The following is a 20,000-nucleotide window of genomic DNA, read 5'->3' on the forward strand; positions in this document are numbered from 1 at the left end:
AAACACAACATAACACAACGCAACACAAAAAAACACAACACAACACAACGCTGGTCTCGGAACATTGTTGAAATCAGTTCTGCTTCACTGTCGCAATTCATTCCGTCGACTGATTCATTCAGAATTACACGAGGCAGAGAGAGGGGTGTGTGTGTGTGTGTGTGTGTGTGTGTGTGTGTGTGCCTAGCAAGTGTGCAAACGCTGATGCACACAATCGCATACAATGCATGCATACAAGCACGCATGTGTTCGTTTGCACACACACACACACACACACACACACACACACATGCGCACACATGCGCGCGCACACACACACACACACACACACACACACACACACACACACACACACACATTATCTCCATTCATTTCTATGTCTGCAGATGACAGCATTTCTTTTTCACAGTGTACCGTTATGCACGTGCCTTTGAAGCAGTTACACCTAATGCGCCGTTTTTATTGAAGTCAGTTGCTTTGCGTTCATGAGTTTCCTCGTTGAAATGAATGGCAGCTAGCACTAATGGGTTCACAGAACGTTTCGTTCAGACATGTGTGCACCTCTGGCTTTTTTTTAAATGTAAGTTAAACATGAAAAATACGTTTAAAAAAATATTCCAGTATACACCCAGCCCACGGAAGTGAAATGTTGCTTTGAACGGAATCACTTCTGTATGTCTCTGTGCCACACCCGTAGAACTGCTTAATCTCTGAACATACTTTCAAGCGTGTGTAACAAAATATCTTGACAACGAAATATCTGTCTTGCCTGGATCTTCAAAAGTGTCAGAAGCTTAACAAACTCATGTAAATTTACTGCAGTAACCACTCGTAAGTGATAATCGTTATGGCCATTTACTGAGTGGGGAAGGGGGGGGGGGACTCTCAAACTAGCAGGCACAGTTGCACTGGCTCTTAGTGCTGCAGCCTTGGGGGCTAGCTGGCCTTTGGGAACCATCCCAACGCCGACTGTCCTAAAACCCTCTTGGCCGAGAGAGTGGGGATGTAACTTGGGCAAGACGCTTTCCACTATAATCAAATTCTAGCCCAGATAGTCGGGACAGCAGTTGTGTCCTCTGCTGTTCTGATGGTCATAGTCGAAAACGATTGACTATCGTACACAGAAATGTCTTCCAATTGGGGAATAGGGCAGCAATATTTGCCAGCCTGTATTGTTCTTTACACCGCATTGGGATATCCGTCACCTCTTGTGTGTTTTTCATTTATAACCAGTATCAACACATTCTGGAAACCTTGTGTTAAAGGTTTCTTCTCATGTTGCTCCCTTTACTTCTGCGCGGCTTTTTTTTAACGAATAATGTTCGCCTCTTCTGGAAACCTTTGGCTTCAGATTTTCTCGTGTGTCGTTTCCTTTACTTCTGTACGTTTTGTTGTTGTTCAGTCGTGTTTGTTGTTTTTCTTGTATTGATTTGCTTATCCATTCATCTTGACGTTGTTTTCGATGTTGTTGTTTTTGTTGTTAAATGTAACATGTTTCGTGTCTGGATAATTCAGCTTTATGACAGGGCCGGGTTTATAGAGTCCCGAAAAGGCGAGTTGCTCTTTGACGATTTTTTGGCTGTTTTTACGCTCTTGTTTTAAGCATCTTTTCATGCACTGTTGTTGTTCTTTCTTGCTTGTTTTGTTGTTGTTGTCGTTGTTGTTGTTGTTGTTTTGTTTTGTTTTTTCTCGTTTGTTTGTTTGTTTACTTACTCTTCTAATATCAGGGAATGGTTCACACCAGAAACATCTCCTGGATTTCAGCGCATTGATATTCCACTCAAATTTTATGCCTGATTTTCTTTTCTATTGCATCTTCAGGTTTGAAAGGATCAGTCGTTTTACGCGCATGTGTTTTGGAGTTTTGAGGGTGGCATTTGCTTCTGTTGCTTTGAATGGTGTGCAGGACCTGTGGCACGATCTTCCCCGTTTCCTGAGTTTTTCATCTCGTTTACTTTCTAATTTGCCGTTTCTCTTTCTTTCTATCTGTCTGTTTAGCTCTCCTCTACTCTACCAGTCCTCTCTTTTTCTCTGTTTCTGTTTCTGTTCTGTTTCTCTGTCTCTGTCTCTGTCTGTCTTTCTGTCTGTCTGTCTGTCTGTCTCTCTCTCTCTCTCTCTCTCTCTCTCTCTCTCTCTCTCTCTCTCTCTCTCTCTTTCTTATGAAAACACTGATTCGTAGCTAGGCTAGTTTTCATTTGGAACTTATGTTATATCGAATTTTCTACGTATGTTGTATTATATGAGTTGTTTTTTGTTGTTTTGTTTTTGTTTTTCTTTGTTTTTCATTGTATTCTGTTCACATACCCCTCAGTAAGGGGCCTTGGCCTATGTGAATAAATCATATATCTCTCTCCCTCTCTCTCTCGCTCTCTCTCTCGTTCGCGCGCTCGCTCTTTTGCTCTTTCAATGGCATGAGTGGGAAATGTCTTCTGTTGTTCTTTTTCTTTCACTTCTCTTCATAGGTAATTTTTTTTAATGTGATTTTGGACGACGTGTTGTGGCAAAACTCAGCATCATGGCTGTCCACTACTAAACAGTGCAACAGGTCGGATTGTAATATTTTGTGACAGGTCACGCAGTATCATGATTTCTTGACGGGACTTGACCCATTGAATAACCACTTCTGATTACTGCTGGCTATTGCTGACCACTGCCTAACAGTTTTCAGAAGGCGGTATTTTATCATGTCCATGCGATATCAAGTCGTCTTGACCTCGTTTGACTATTCACTGACCAGCATTGACCATTGCCCAGAAGTGCAATGCACCAGTGCAGCTCGTCTTACGTTCACTTGTGTGTGTGTGTGAGAGAGAGAGAGAGAGGCGGGAGGGGGATAAAAAAAAAAAGAAGCATCGAAGCGGTTGAAGTGACGCCCATCCTGCAGGGCCATCCCATTCATCTGGTCTGACGGTGTTGGGGTCAGTGATCAACCCCCAGTAGTGGATTGTCCGTGACAGGCCCGTTAAATCATTCCCTGTGTTTGTTTGTTTTTGGGGTGTTTTTTTCCCCTGTGCTTTGTTGTTCTTTTTCTGCGGCCACTGTTGACAAGCACGCATAAATCATGTGGCCCCCTGGACCTGTACATAGCTGTGAGACAAGGACTGCCCCGATAGAGCAGCTGATACTGTTGACTGGTTCCATCCATTATTGCACGAGGTTTATTGAGGGCTTCTGTGCGTGTGCGCACAGCGCGTGTCTGTGCTCGTACGTCAGGAGAGAGAGAGAGAGAGAGACAGAGAGAGAGAGAGAGAGACAGAGAGAGAGACAGAGTTGGCACTTTGACACATTGGCCATTAGGTCCTTATAATATGGGTGAATGCGTTAACATTAGTCATTTTCTTTATCATTACAAAACAATAGAATAAACGACACAGAGACGGAGAGAGAGAGACGTTTTGACGTTTTGACACTTTGATGTTATTGAGAGAGAGAGTATGTGTGTGTGTGTGTGTGTGTGTGTGAGACTGAGTGAGTGTGTGTGCGTGCAAGTGTCTGCATGTATGTTTATGTAGGGGAGTGGGGTTGTTAGGGGGAGGGGGGTGTGAGTGTGTGTGTGTGTGTGTGTGTGTGTGTTTGACAGATGGTGTACAAGGGGGATAATGACACAGATCACACACCACAATGTCTACCGTGTGAAAGAGAACGCCCTCTTCACCCCTCTCCTTTTCCCCCAGCCGCAAAGCACAGCCTCTCTATCTACACTGCACCAGTGTGTGGAGGCTGCCTCCAAGGGGTTTCAGACGGGTGCATACAAAGGAGAACCCTGGGAGTTTCTGCTCCCGTGATATGGAAACATTTTTGCCTGCTTCAACCACCCGTTCACTGCAGATTGGTTACCCTGGGAGAAATAAGCCACACGCATACATCCCCCAAACCCACCCGCTACAGTGATAAAAAGGTCTAGACTTTGGTTTCTCCCCCTCACTCCCCCAACTCTCCCACCCCCACTGTAGAGGAATGGACTGTTCCAGTGCGTGGTTTCCCCCCACAAGGATTGTATAGACTGACCCAACGTATGGTTCGGAACTTTCAGTTTGAGAGAGCGAGAGAGGCAGCAGGGGACTCGACCCTCAACCCCCCCAAGAAAGGGAAGATAATTGCTCAAACTCACCCCCCACCCCCCACCCTCCAATCCCTCTTCAGTGCAAAACACTCAGACTGATCTTTCTTTTCTATGTGTTGTCTCTCTTTATTTCGAAAGTCGTTGTTCAATAAAATGACAACAAAAAAGAGAGAACACAACAATTAATAAAATAGATAACTAAAAATTGAATTAAAAAAAGAAATAGGGCGTTCTTGCCGAAGTTCAAATTTGCAAACCAAATCCATTTCACAGCAAAAACGTATTAAATTAGAGGTCAGTCTGATGCTCCAGGGACGTTATAAGAGAATCGTGATGAGTGGACAATCATGAATCATTCATAAATGCTCTGTACAAGCGCACCGTGGATGGCAAATATCCTTTTTATTTTCTTTCGGGGTTGAGGATTTTTAAATATCTCGAAGCTTCAGGGGGTTGAGGATTTTTGGATTTTTAAATATCTCGAAGCTTCAAGGGGTTGAGGATTTTTAAATATCTCGAAGCTCCAGGGGGTTGAGGATTTTTAAATATCTCGAAGCTTCAGGGCCATTGTACACGTCCATCGCATGTATATGAGCCCTCACTCCGTTTGGTTGAAACAGTATTTTATGTTAAATGTCACAATTCTGTTAATACGACAGGACGACGAAAGTCTTGAATTAATTAAGTCCTGTCGTAACACACACACACACACACACACACACACACACACACACACACACACACACACACACACATATACATACACACTCACACTTTCACTTTCACTCTCACTGTCACACACACACACACACACACACACACACACACACACACACACACACACAAACAAACAACAACAACAACAACAACAAAAATTTGTAACGGATGTCTCTGCAGGTAGACAATATAAACATTTGAATTATAGCTTGAGTTATGAATAAACAAAAGAAACGTAAGAAAAATACAACTGACGAAAAGAAAACAAAAGGGGGGCATACGGTTGAGAGCAGAAAGCAGATCATCAGTGCAAACAGAAACAGATCTTTGTAATGTAACTACCGCTAAAATCCTGAAGATGACAGCTACACAGAGTTCAGTCATTGTATTCAGACAACGTGGGCACGTGCAACCCCGTGGCTTTATAACATGTCTCACAGCTGTCAACAGCCTTCGGCGCATCTCTCCAGCTGCTCTGTGACAACAGACTTGTTGATTTGGACTGGATGACATCTTGCGTCTTTTGGCCCAGCCTTAGAGAATTTGAGCGCGCTGGTTCGAATCACGGCTCAGCCGCCGATATTTCTCTCCCCCCCCCCTCCTCCACTAGACCTTGGGTGGTGGTCTGGACGCTAGTCATTCGGATGAGACGATAAACCGAGGTCCCGTGTGCAGCATGCACTTAGCGCACGTAAAAGAACCCACGGCAACAAAAGGGTTGTTCCTGGCAAAATTCTGTAGAAAATCCACTTCGATAGGAAAAACTAAAACTGCGCGCAGAAAAAAAATACAAAAAAATGGGTGGCGCTGTAGTGTAGCGACGCGCTCTCCCTGGGGAGAGCAGCCCGAATTTCACACAGTGAAATCTGTTGTGATAAAAAGAAATACAAATACAAAAATACAGATGCCCGTTCAACATAATGGAGGCAGTGTGGAATTGCATGTTAGGAAAATCTCTTAACGACAAGCAACATCTTTCATACAAACCTTGAGTGGTGTCGGTATAAGTGACGGATAATTGGATAATTTAGCGGTGAACTTAGCCAACTTCCATCATTTTTTACTAGAGTTAACAGGCGTAAAATGTGAGCAAAAATCTGCTGTGTCAAGGGACTGACACATGATCGGTTTTGTATGCGCTGTTTAAACCCTTATTTGATGAAATATACGATCTGATAGATATGAATTATCGTATTAGGACCAGATTGTCTACACTGACCCAATATGAACAAAGAAGATGAATTCGAGTGGGGGAAAGCTGACGAAAGGACAAAAATTATTCAGTTTGTGACAGTGATCACAATCGACGTATAAATTACACAATTTGACAGTCGTTTTTGACTATGACCATCAGAACAGCCTAGAAGGTAACTGCTGTCCCGACTACGTGGGCTAGAATTTGATTTTAGTGGAGAGTGTCTTGCCCAAATTACATCCCCACAGGACAGTCAGCGTTGGGATGGTTCCCAAAGGCCAACTATCCATCAAGGCTGCAGCACTAAGAGCCAGTGCAATTTTGTCTTCTGGTTTCAGATTCATGGTCCTTCACAAAAGACTAAGCTGTAAGTGATTTCCCATTGCACTGGAGAAACCATTGATAATATATCTCTCACTTTGTTGTTGGACAGTGCTGTGTTGTATAATAACAAACTAGTGTATATGGCAACGCTGACTTTCCGCACCTCTAAAAATAAAGTATGATTATTTTTTGAAGAACTTACAGCACGAAGTAAGGAGAACTTTCCGCACCTCTAAAAATAAAGTATGATTATTTTTTGAAGAACTTACAGCACGAAGTAAGGAGAACTCCTCCAGACACGCCGGGAGAAGCACGACAGGCGACGTAACTAACAGCCAGGGTGGGGATGGGGCACGTTTTCTGAGAGATTCCACTTACGTCTGCTTGTACCAACGGTCAATATTCAGTTAAGACCCTTCCTCCCCTAACCTCCCTCCCTCTCTCCCCGATCCCCACTTCCTCCCCTAACCTCCCTCCCTCTCTCTGTTCCCTCCTTCCTCCCCTAACCTCCCCCCTCCCTCTCTCTCCGTTCCCTCCTTCCTTCCCTAACCTCCCCCCTCCCCCGTCGATCCCCCATCCAACTTCGTTTTGCCTTTTCTCTTCAGATTTCTATTGATAGTCATAGCGAGTTGATGTCCTCCGGAACTGCTGCTTAAACTCCGGAAATTAAAACTATTGACTTGCCGTGTCTGAATATGTATTTTCCAGACAACGACAATGGAAATGTATTAATGATGAAGTCATGCTCAATTCATCGTCTCATTTTGTTTTTATAACCCCTACGATCCAGAGATAATACACCTCCCTTAGTTTCTGTGCTCCCATATCGGTGTATCCCCCCACCCCCACCCCCCTTACTCATGCCTCCTGTACACAACACACATAAGTGCCAGTTGTCAGCTTACACAAAGAGCTAAAAATGTCATGTCTCCTTAGAGCCAATCGTCAGAGCAGACCTTGCTTGCTGAAGTACTTTGATCGTGATCAGTTACATATGATATCTGTTCTGATTCAGTATTATTATTCAGAACACCACATGCTGATATTCCTTCGGGGCATAACTGCATTATCAGAAAACGACGTTCACAATGAAGTACAGACCGTTACAACATTATGAAGACGGCGACAGTTACCACCAGATCTGCAAAACGCCACACGCAAATTCTGCCGTAGGATTGTAGTACTTGCATGATCAGGAAATTACATCATCGTCGTGAAGACAGCGACAATTCCCATAAACATATCGATACCATGATATTGACCTGACTTCATCAAAGGATCAAAGACGGAGAGGGAATCTGGTGTCAGCGTTAGAGTTTGTCATGCCGGGTCGTGAGCATTGAAGCACTGCTGTGTAGTTATGCCGATACAATTATCTTGTCATGTAGGGCCATAAACTTTAAAGCTCTACTTTGTAAGTATGTTAATACAGTCATCTTCTCTTTTCCAGACTTGCCAGGAGGCCAGGCATTAGGAAGGCTGTCCTGCCAGTGACGTTTATTCCCGTAGGCTGAAGAATCGTTTTGAGACACATCACGGAAACGCAACACACCGGCCATCATGAAAGTCACATCGCCATCATCAGACGTCATCCCCCCAGACACCACCATCACCATCACCGACCCCACCTACGACAACGACGACGACGGCCGCAGCTACAACGTGACGACGCCCAGCGGCACGGTGCACGACATCCGCTACGACTTCACGGTGCGGGTGAGCGTGCTGTACGTGCAGATCGTGGTGGGCATGCTGGGCGGGGTGCTGGTCCTGGTGTGGATGTTCTCCAAGCGGCGGCTGCGGACCCGGGTGAACGCCCTGATCCTGAACCTGTGCGTGGCGGATCTGATGGTGATGGTGCTGGGCTGCACCACCCAGCTGGTGTGGGAGTACCTGGACCGCGAGTGGCTGGCCGGGGACGTGATGTGCCGCCTCGTCAAGTTCCTCATGATCTTCGCCAACTGCGCCTCCACCAACATGCTGGTGGTCATCGCCCTCGACAGGCACCAGGCCATCCGCTCTCCGCTGCGCGAGCCTTTCGCTGTGAGTGTGGTTTGGGTTTGTGGGGATGGGGGTAGAGGGGGTTGTTGCTGTTGTTGTTCGCGTTCTTCTTGATCTTGTTCTTGTTCTTTTTGACTTCTTGTTCTTCTTTTCGTTCTTTTTCTCGATCTTCTTTTTCGTGTTCTTTTCTATCTTCTCCTCCTTCTTCTTGTTTTCCTCGATCTTATTCATCTGCTTCTTCTTGTTCTTTTTGTCTTTTTGTTGTTGTTCTTCTTCTTCTTCCACTTCTTCTTCTTCGTCGTCTTCGTCTTCGTCTACTTCTTCTTCTTTTTGATGTAAGTTTATTTTTCTAAAATCCTCTGATGACGGAATGGTCAACGTCAGAGGCATGTCCCAGGTTTGTATGTGCATGAACTGGACTGTGATTGTGTGTAATTTTCTTTAGCAGATTTGTTGTTGTTGTTTGTTTGTTGGGGGGTGGATGGGGGTATTCTTTCAGGTTCTACGGAGCCGATATAAATAAGTTTTCTAGCCGTGTGTGGTCGTCTGGGCTTGAAGCCACAAAGATGAAGATAAAGATTATTCTTCTTCCACCTCAACGTCTGCATTCATGGGTTACACCTCACAGCGTTCACTCTTATGTACGAGTGGGCTTTTACCCGGCCATGTAGGCGACCATACTCCGTTTCCGGGGATGTACATGCTGGTTATGTTCTAATTTCCATAACTCACCGAACGCTGACTTGGATTACTGTATCGTTAACATATGCGTTTGATCTTCTGCTTGTGTATACTCAAGGGAGTTTAGGCATTTGTAGGTCTGTATATATTTTGACGTGTGAGATTGGGGAGGAAAAAAAAAAGAAATATCCACGTTCAACACATCAGACACTGTGGCCGATATTTGAACCCAGGACCCTCACATTGAAGTCAACTCAGCTGTTGCGCCTGTCATTGTTTTGTGCCGAATTAGGTTGTGTGGTGTGAGGTGGTGTGTATTTTGTTAATCCGTGTTAAATTATACTGTAGAAGCGTAAGTTGGTGCGTTTTTTTATAGACTTAATTATATATCACGCGGTATCTGCGCTTTTTTCACGAGCTTTTTGCTATGAGTGGTGCATTGTGTCGGATCAGGGTGTGGGGTGTGTTTTATGTTATGCCGTGTTACATTGCACCGGCGGTGTCTTCAAAATCTGTACGGGCTTACTAATGACGTCATACGGTATTGGGCGTCTGCACTTCCGCAGACCGTCTGCTGTGAATGTTGACGGGTTATCCAGGAATGTGTGTTCTCGTGTCGTGCTGTGGTCTCGTGTTGTGCCGCGTAAAGTTGTACAGATGTCATCTGTGGTGATTTAAGTACTATATCTACGAGCATTGGACTACATGTTCTTCGCTCCGTGAACATTTTATTGTGAGAGATAGGTTGTTTTGTGTTGGGAGACGTGGTATGGTATGCACTGAGTCGTACCGCGTTACATTCTGTCGATGTAATTCGTTTACAGTTGTGTGTCGGAATACACGTCGCAATGTAGGTAAACCTTACGGCCAGAGCTTCAGAACAATGGTCAGCCTTACACTTCAACAAACGTTGACACTCACCTGTTCTAATATCACTTACAGTGAAAAGACGTTAAACTAAAGAACGAACACTCACCTGGTAGTCACCCATCTGTCCCTCTCTTTCATACACTATAGGAGGAAGAACATTGTCCAAGCTGAGATTTCGTTTTACAGTGTGTCATGCTGGTCTCTGCATTTAAAAAAAGTGTTTATGTAATGGTGAGTCTTTGCTGAGACAGATCAGAGTGGTTTCAGACCAATCCTTCACGCGCATGTACTGTTCTTGATTCTGAAGGCTGAAAGAAAAAACTCCTCCTAACCTTTAAGAAAAAAAACATGGGCCCCATGTTTCTGTTATCAACCAATAGAGATGATACTTCACTGCTTTCACGAAACAAAATAAATGGCCTCCCTTTAACTGGCATGCCGTCCAGTTTATCGTCTACACCGTTTCCTCAATGCCGAGAAATTCAGTACACGATGCACATATATGTAGATCGGCATTGGGTAGACACTAAGACACTAGACACATACACAGTGGGATAAATACATTTGAAGGAAGGCTGTGTATATACCACCATAAGTGACGCATGCCCAAACATACTGATGTATGGTTTTATCTTCTGGAACAGACATTGTGGGATGGATAAATTTTGAAGGAAGACTGTGTGCATATCTTGACATATTCCTAGACATATTGATGTTTGGTTTTATCTTCCAAAGTTTGACACGGATCCTCCAGACGGTTCCGTCAGATATATTTTCCAGTGGAAATATTTCTGCATGTTGGGCTGACAGTGGAGACCTACATATTTGAATTGAGCTGGTAAATTCCCGTTCTGAGATGAAGGTGGGGGATTTCAGATTTCTTAAACCCTCTCCCTCCATTCAACCCCTCCCCCTTTTTCTCTTACAACCCCCCCTCCACCACCCCAACCCCCCCGCCCCCATTTCTCTCTCTCTACCCCTCCTTCCCTCCCTCGTTCATACCTTCCCTCAATTTCGACATCTCGGAACAGTTCTTTAAGAAGACGATGACCGTAAAGACGACGACAAAAGGTATCAGAAACATCGCGAGCGTAAAACTATGACAAGCTTGGATGAAGCGTCCGGGCCGGGCTTTTTCACACTGCTTCTACCACCCCGCCGAGGGTTTGAGACGAGGGTTATTTACGGTGTGTACACTGATCAACGCTGATCGGGTCCAGCAATTAACCCTGTCTGAATGACGCCCACAAATCACACCGCCTCCGCAACCCGTCCCTCCCCCGCTCTCCATTCATCATTCCATTCACAGAGCCTCTGGGGGGAGGGGGAGAGGGTGGGGGAGTGAAGGTGGTGGTGAAGACACTTACAAATGGGTTGGAGATAAGGGGAACAAATCCTGATAGGGTTGCAGACGATCTTATCACTCAGTACCAGAGACCGTCAGACAGAGGGAGATAGACAAACAAAAGCCGGAATGGAATCAATAAAGTGAGTACTCGCAGTAGGTCTCGCAAATTAGCTGGCGTGTGGGGGGCATTCTCCCCTACAATTTACCTCCCGACGGTCCTTGAAGTATCAAATCAACGTCTCCGCAAAGTTCCTGGAAAAGAAGATACAGCACCCGGGCGGTTTAAAGAGAGGGTAGGGGTTGAAAGTAAGCATCATTATGTCTGGAATGAACGGTCCTCCCGTCCGCTGGCTTTTGGTGGACAGGTTCAGTTAAGTGACTGCAAGACGTTTGCACTGCGAGGATACAGGGGTGAGAAGTGGCCGGCACATGATTGATGACATATCTTCAAACACAGGAAACTGTATAGTATGTCAGAGCGATGACTGAATGATTTGACTTATTCCTATGGGGTCCTTGTGGCGCACAGGGCTGCAATAGCGCGTACCCAGCGGACTCAGATCCGGAATGTGTTTTTGGTGTTTTAGGGGAATGTTTTCTCTTCTTCTTCGTCGCAAAGACATATTAGTTCGAAAAGACAGAGTAGTTTGTCTGGTAAATCTTGGCATCTATGTAAGAGAAGGCTTATATCGTCGACCAAATCAGGGTTATCCCAACTAGTTGGTTGAATGTCCATATGATACCCCTGTTAGTATTTTGTGCCGTTACCAAATAGATTGTTCGGCTTACCGTTATGATTGACCTAACAGATGAGTTGTCATACAGCTGATGGAAGATGGCAATGAATTTTGCAGGTATTCCGTACTGGAGCATTAGCCTTCAGGTTCTTCTTTCCCCATATTTTCAAAACTGTTTCAAAGTCTTACAATATTGTATGGAGGGTGGGGGGTTCGGGGGGGAAGCGGTGTGTGTGTGTGTGTAGGGGGGGTGGGGTTTGGGGGGCTACAAATCAATTGATTTTTCAGTGATGCGCAGTGTGGCGATTTTGTCTGTGCGTGATTTGCCTTGCCGGATATCGGTTTGTTTTCTCAAAGTTTCGTCCAAGGCTTTTTAAGTAAAAGAGCCCGAAGAATGGAACAAAGCATACCTCGCCACACTACCAAAGATGGGAGTCTTATCCTGCAACGACTGGCGAGGTATGATTCACCTATCTGTACCCAGCAAGGTTTTGGCCAGAAGTATGCTTGAAAGCCTTCTGAGAAGACTCCTGTTTATATTCATGTTTTTCGTCAACATCCACGCCTGTTAATCCAGCCATCAGAGATCACCGGAGATCGCCTCCGAGGAGAGAATCAGTCTGACACAAAGCTGTCAGCACTAGAGCTGGGCTACCTGAGTGATCTCAGCAGCACTAAGTTCGCTTAGCGTTAACTCTCTCCATACGAACGGCGAAAGAGTACGACGTTAACAGCGTTTCACCCCAGTTACCATCATCAAAATATTGCAAGCGGAAGGCTCTTATACTGAAGAGGTGAATGTTGACAAAGAATACCACAATTCTGACGACAGCAGCTAAAGGTTGGGTCATTCAGACACCCACTGGACATCCGAGGGGTCTGAGTAGAGGAGAAGAGAGAGGACTGGCCGTACTGAGTGAGTTAAGAATTTTCAAACGTCTCTGCTAATTCCGCAGACTTTGGAAAGACAAACGCAAAACAAACATAGCCCTGTTAAGATCGCGCATGCAACCCAGCCCAGACAGGCAGCATGATGGAATGTCGTTTCTCGACGTTGCGCTTTGGAGGTATCGAACTCGCAACCCTGGAATGTATGTCCAACGCCTAACCGATTGAGCCATCCAGGCACGCACCTTGGTCTGTAGCATTCTGCCTGGCCTCACATTTGTTGATTAGTGCTGGCCACTGCTCTGAAGAAGCGGAATCACTGACGCGGGGCACGCTTCGAGGAGCGAGGCCTGCGCAGAATACTGATGTCTGCAGCGCTATGGCTTGACCCAGATTCAGCCTGACTGGACAGAACCCGGAAAATGGTGTCCATTGGCTTCCAGGGTAACGTGTCCAGGTTTCTGATTGGCTAATATTTTACAGCATGGTCCTGAGGATCAGGAGGGACTATTGCACCATATTTTTTTCACCAAAGTAACGGAAGGACTTATTTCATGAATCATGAAATGAATCCGGTACTTTGTTAGATCTGTGCTGGTTTCTTTCTTTCTTTCTTATTATTCTTTTTTTTTTTTTTTTTATAAGTTTTACCCATATTGGGTAGTGATGCACGGGCAATGGAAAAGAAAACAGATTCAGAGGGAAGTGTGTGTCATAAGTGGAGGAATTGCGCTCTCTCTCTCTCTCTCTCTCTCTCTCTCTCTGTCTCCCTCTCTTTGTCTCCCTCTCTCTGTCTCCCTCTCTGTCTCTCGTCATTTTTTTCTCTTTTTCTTGCCTCCCCGCAGCTGCACGTGAACCGGGTGAGGGAGTTAGTGGTGGTGGTGGGGAATCTTCTACGTACTGCTTAACTGACACATATCTCTTCCATACATCTATTCTTTTCTACATTTCTGCCTTGACGGCCTTGTTTGTATCCTTTTTCATCCCTACCCGTCCGCTACACGCCCATCCTCTCCACCAACCCTCCTCCTCTCTGCTCAGAAAGTCCCCTTAGATCACTGCAGTCGTTATCTTTAATCTGCTGTCTGCCTAATGGGCGATCGTTTTCCCCGTGTGTGGCTGGCCACTCATCATTTCATCCTTTCCCATGGTCTGTGTCTTTCTCTGCGTGGTAACCCTGCGACCCGCCATGTCGACCCCCGTGCTGCAGCCAGCGGCGGAGGACAAATGGGAGCTGAATGTGGCCGTCAGGCCATGTATCTGTGCTGCATCACGGCCAACTGTTTCCTATGGCCCGGACTTTCCCCGGGCCTGGGCTCCCCAATGGCCCTCGTCCAACTCTCGGTTGGCTGTGCAAAGGAAGACGGAGAGGTGGGTTAAACGGGTCATGAAACACTGCTGCGGTCATTTCTGGCGTTTTTAGGGCCTCTGATGCCGTGTCTGCTGGACATCCTGTTCGTTTGGAGAGCCATGTTGGGTTGAGGGGGGGGGGGGGGGGGGGGGGGGGGGGGGGGTCAGTGGTGGGTGGGATTGCGTAAGCCACAATGTGAAAGAGAAACGCTTGGATACGGACAGTGAAATATTTCTGGCCCGGCGTTTGTTATGATGAAAGACTTTCCCGAAGACAGTTTGCTGTCTCGAGGCCTTTTGTGACTACGGTATATAAGCAAATGAATCAATAAATAAAAATAATGTCAAACCGAAACCATTTCCTGGTTGAATGTCAACGGCCGGCGGCATTTGAATCCTGAATTAAAAACCCACAGTTCTCAGCTGTCTTTGTCTCACATGAACCAGAATTGACCAGAGAGGTTTATCAAGATTTAGAGATTTGAGAAGTGTTTCGAAGCAGGGGTTCAAAAGACTGAACAGACCCTATTTGTATAGGGCGTGTAAATAAATCCACACTTGCTTTGCGTGTTCACAGTGCCAGTCACCCACACTCACACACACACACACACACACACACACACACACACACACACACGAGAGAGAGAGAGAGAGAGAGAGAAGACTGATATACATTTAAAACAACTGGCACAACAGCATGATCACTATGGCCATTACTGTGGACTGTTTCTACACGAACATTTTCCCGTTAGTTCCACCCCCTTTCTGTTTTTTCTAAAGCCAGAAGTTGGCAGATGTTTGGGATTTCAGACGGTGTACCTGTGTAGAAAGCAAAAACTACAAAACACGAGTTTGCGGGAGAAATTTCCCCTGAAATAACAAGTAAAGATGCGTAGTGATGGCCTAGAGGTAACGCGTCCGCTTAGGTAGCGAGAGAATCTGAGTGCGCTGGTTCGAATCACGGCTCAGCCTCCTATATTTTCTCCCCCTCCACTAGACCTTAAGTGGTGGTCTGGACGCTAGTCATTCGGATGACACGATAAACCGAGGTTCCGTGTGCAGCATGCACCTTGCGCACATAAAAGAACCCATGGCAACAAAAGGGTTGACCCTGGCAAAATTCTGTAGAAAAATCCACTTCCATGGGAAAAACAAATAAAACTGCACGCAGGAAAAAATACAAAACAAACAAACAAAAAAATGGGTAGTTTAGCGACGCGCTCTCCCTTGGGGAGAGCAGCCCGAATTTCACAAAGAGAAATCTGTTGTAATGAAAAGAAATACAAATACAAAATACAATAGTTTATGTTAAAAATGTTCAAGCGTTTCTTTGTGATTCGTAAGCTCATGCCTTTAATATCGGCGCCGATGGTATGCATAGTCATTACAATGGGAATGACTGAAGACGTTACAGCATCTGTATCGTGTCAGGGTTTGTCTTTTGTCACGCGCACGTGCTTATTACACATGAAACAGGGCACACAGCCAACAGGTTTGGGAAATACACTTGCTTTATTTGACATGCGCAAGCCAAAAAATGTCACGAATATATCATTGTGTTGCTTGCTTCTGTCTCAGACATAAAGATAAATCGGAGTGAAATATTTGTGGCAAACAGAATGCAATAAACAGAGTGACGACAAACTTTTTCAAAGTCCAGGCGTTCAAACAATAATTATTAAAAACTGTGTTACGTGTATGAATAGTATATTCCTGGTTGAATGCAACGGCTGGTAGTATATGTTAATTAAGATGTAACTGGTGCATGCTACAGGTATGACCACTGTATGTTTCAGTTATATATTAACCGGTAGTGATGCAGGTGTATCTCAAATTGTAACTGGTGCATGTCATGGGCATTTGCTACGATGTAAATGATGGATGTTACAGGTATCTTCTTCTTCTGCGTTCACTCGTATGCACACGAGTGGGTTTTTACGTATATGACCGTTTTTACCCCGCCATGTAGGCAGCCATACTCCGTTTTCGGGGGTGTGCATGCTGGGTATGTTCTTGTTTCCATAACCCACCGAACGCTGACATGGATTACAGGATCTTTAACGTGCGTATTTGATCTTCTGCTTACATATACACACGAAGGGGGTTCAGGCACTAAGCAGGTCTGCACATATGTTGACCTGGGAGATCGTAAAAATCTCCACCCTTTACCCACCAGGCGCCGTCACCGTGATTCGAACCCGGGACCCTCAGATTGACAGTCCAACGCTTTAACCACTCGGCTATTGGTATGAATACTGAATTCTACAGATGTGAATGCTGCATGCTACAGGTGTATGTCAAAGTCTAACCTGTGTGTATGTTCCAGGTGTGGATGATGACGGGTGCCGGGTGGCTGGCAGCGGCCCTGTGCTCCACCCCCATGCTGTTCGTCTTCCAGACCCGCTACGACCCTGTGCGGCAGATGGTGATGTGTCAGAACACCTTCCGCAACAAGCCGCCCATCCACCGACAGGCCTTCATCACTTATGCGTAGGCACTCTCTCTTCTGGGATTCTTTTTTTCTGTTCTGTCTGGGGTGCGGCGTGTGTTGTTGGGTCGGGTGGTAACGTGTGGAGCACTCTCCCTCCTCGGCTTTCTGTTCTCTCTGGGGTGCAGTGTGTGCTGTTGGGTCGGGTGGTAAGGGGTGGAGCACTCTCCCTCCTCAGCTTTCTGTTCTCTCTGGGGTGCAGTGCGTGTTGTTGGGTCGGGTGGTAAGGGGTGGGGTGCAGTGTGTGTTGTTGGGTCGGGTGGTAACGTGTGGGGCACTCTCCCTCCTCGGCTTTCTGTTCTCTCTGGGGTGCAGTGTGTGTTGTTGGGTCGGGTGGTAAGGGGTGGGGTGCAGTGTGTGTTGTTGGGTCGGGTGGTAAGGGGTGGGGCACTCTCCCTCCTCGGTTTTCTGTTCTCTCTGGGGTGCAGTGTGTGTTTTTGGGTCGGGTGATAAGGGGTGGGGTGCAGTGTGCGTTGTTCGGTCGGGTGGTAAGGGGTGGGGCACTCTCCCTCCTCGGCTTTATTTTCTGTCTGGGGTGCAGTGTGTGTTGTTGGGTCGGGTGGTAAGGGGTGGGGCACTCTCCCTCCTCGGCTTTATTTTCTGTCTGGGGTGCAGTGTGTGTTGTTGGGTCGGGTGGTAAGGGGTAGGGTGCATTGTGTGTTGTTGGGTCGGGTGGTAAGGGGTGGGGCACTCTCCCTCCTCGGTTTTCTGTTCTCTCTGGGGTGCAGTGTGTGTTGTTGGGTCGGGTGGTAAGGGGTGGAGCACTCTCCCTCCTCAGCTTTCTGTTCTCTCTGGGGTGCAGTGTGTGTTGTTGGGTCGGGTGGTAAGGGGTAGGGTGCATTGTGTGTTGTTGGGTCGGGTGGTAATGGGTGGGGCACTCTTCCTCCTCGGTTTTCTGTTCTCTCTGGGGTGCAGTGTGTGTTGTTGGGTCGGGTGGTAAGAGGTAGGGCACTCTCTTTCCTCGGCTTTATGTTCTCTCTGGGGTGCAGTGTGTGTTGTTGGGTCGGGTGATAAGGGGTGGGGTGCAGTGTGTGTTATTGGGTCGGGTGGTAAGGGCTGGGGCACTCTCTCTCCTGGGCTTTCTGTTCTCTCTGGGGTGCAGTGTGTGTTGTTGGGTCGGGTGGTAAGGAGTGGGGTGCTGTGTGTGTTGTTGGGTCGGGTGGTAAGGAGTGGGGTGCAGCGTGTGTTGTTGGGTCGGGTGGTAACGTGTGGGGCACTCTCCCTCCTCGGCGTTCTGTTCTCTCTGGGGTGCAGTGTGTGTTGTTGGGTCGGGCGGTAAGGGGTGGGGCACTCTCCCTCCTCGGCTTTATTTTCTGTCTGGGGAGCAGTGTGTGTTGTTGGGTCGGGCGGTGAGGGGTGGGGCACTCTCTCTCCTGGGCTTTATTTTCTCTCTGGGGTGCAGTGTGTGTTGTTGGGTCGGGTGGTGAGGGGTGGGGCACTCTCTCTCCTGGGCTTTCTGTTCTCTCTGGGGTGCAGTGTGTGTTATTGGGTCGGGTGGTAATCGGTTGGGGACGGGTAGGCACACTCATTGCTCGGCTTCTTTTCACTCTGGGGGGTGGGGTGCAGCGTGTGTTGTTGGGTCGGGTGGTAAGGGGTGGGACGGGTACGCACAGCGACTCCTCGGCTTCCTTTCTGTCTGGGATACAGTATGTGTTGTTGGGTCGGGTGGTGATGGGTGGGGTACAGTATAATAATAATAATAATGGTATTTATATAACGCTGAATCTTGTGCATAGACAAATCTAAGCGCTTTCGCACCAGTCATTCTGGAGAAACTGAAGACAAGGAAGAGGCAGGGAAGTGAGGCTATTTTGGGAAGAGGTGGGTTTTAAGGCCAGACTTGAAAGAGCTGAGTGTGGAGACTTGACGAAGCGAAAGAGGAAGTTCATTCCAATTGCAAGGTCCAGAGACAGAAAAAACGGCGGCCAACAGTCGAGAGTTTGAATCTGGATATGCGTAAATGGATTGGATCCGAAGCTGATCGTAGTGAGCCAGATGGAGTGTAGAGGTGAAGGCAGCCACAGAAATAGGAAGGGGCTGATTTGTGAATACATTTGTAGCATGGAGTGCTGATCTTGTACTTTATTCGGTGTGAGACAGGGAACCAGTGGAGATGTTGCAAAAGAGGAGTGATGTGCTCAGATCTTTTCTTTCTGAGGACGAGTCGGGCAGCAGAGTTTTGTATGCGCTGAAGGGACTGAATGGATGAAGCAGGCAAACCAGACAATAGAGAGTTACAGTAGTCAAGGCGCGAGAGAATGAGAGAAACGACAAGTTTAGATGTTGCGTCAATGGACCGATATTTCCGGATGGAACTGATGCGCCGCAGTTGACAGTAGCAGGATTGACATGTCTGACATATAAATTTTTGCGTGGACAGTGTGTTGTCAAGGACAACGCCGAGGTTCCTGACTGAACTGGAAAGAGGGATTGATGTACTGCCAAGTTTGATTGTGTCAGTTGTGATAGAAGAGAGTTTTTGTTTAGTTCCTATGATCATTGCTTCAGTTTTGCCCGCATTCAGTTGTAACTTATTTAGAGTCATCCAATTTTGTATATCCATGAAGCAGTTGGATGTTTCTTGCAAGAGCGACGACAGTTTTTCAGTTGTATCACTCTTCTGGAGTTGAGTGTCACCAGCATAAGAATGATGACTGACATTATGGCGGTTGATGATTTCAGCCAGAAAGGCAGTGTACAGTGTGAAGGGCCTAAAACAGATCCCTGTGGGACTCCATGTTCAATTTTAACGGGTTCAGACTGGAAATTATCAACAATGACAGACACTGTGTCGTTAGGTCGGGTGGCGAGGGATGGGGTACAGTATGTGTTGTTGGGTCGGGTGGTAAGGGGTGGGGTACAGTATGTGTTGTTAGGTCGGGTGGTAAGGGGTGGTAAAGGGTACAGTGCGTTGTTGGGTCGGGTGGTAAGGGGTGGTAAAGGGGCACAGTATGTGTTGTTGGGTCGGGTGGTGAGGGGTGGGGTGCAGTGTGCGTTGTTGGGTCGGGTGGTAAGGGGTGGTAAGGGGTACAATATGTGTTGTTGGGTCGGGTGGTAAGGGGTGGGGTACAGTATGTGTTGTTGGGTAGGGTGGTAAGGGGTACAGTGTGTTGTTGGGTCGGGTGGTAAGGGGTGGTAAGGGGTACAGTATGTGTTGTTGGGTCGGGTGGTAAGGGGTGGTAAGGGGTACAGTGTGTTGTTGGGTCGGGTGGTAAGGGATGGGGTGCAGTGTGCGTTGTTGGGTCGGGTGGTAAGGGGTACAGTATATGTGTTGTTGGGTCGGGTGGTAAGGGGTGGTAAGGGGTACAGTATGTGTTGTTGGGTCGGGTGGTGAGGGG

At 46.8% G+C, this 20,000-nt stretch overlaps 1 protein-coding gene across 1 annotated transcript in view; it reads left to right on the top strand.

The window, feature by feature from the left end:
• LOC143297403 (arg8-vasotocin receptor-like) overlaps positions 1–20,000 on the top strand; it is an 81,781-nt gene that overhangs the window by 50,587 nt on the left and 11,194 nt on the right. Inside the window, exons 2-3 of the mRNA XM_076609740.1 lie at positions 7,750–8,342; positions 16,501–16,664. Of these exons, the coding sequence (XP_076465855.1) occupies positions 7,860–8,342; positions 16,501–16,664 (647 nt within the window). The 5' untranslated portion in view covers positions 7,750–7,859. The remainder of the gene's footprint in view (positions 1–7,749; positions 8,343–16,500; positions 16,665–20,000) is intronic.

Source organism: Babylonia areolata, chromosome 22 (assembly GCF_041734735.1).
Source record: "Babylonia areolata isolate BAREFJ2019XMU chromosome 22, ASM4173473v1, whole genome shotgun sequence".
Lineage (NCBI taxonomy): Eukaryota > Metazoa > Mollusca > Gastropoda > Neogastropoda > Buccinidae > Babylonia > Babylonia areolata.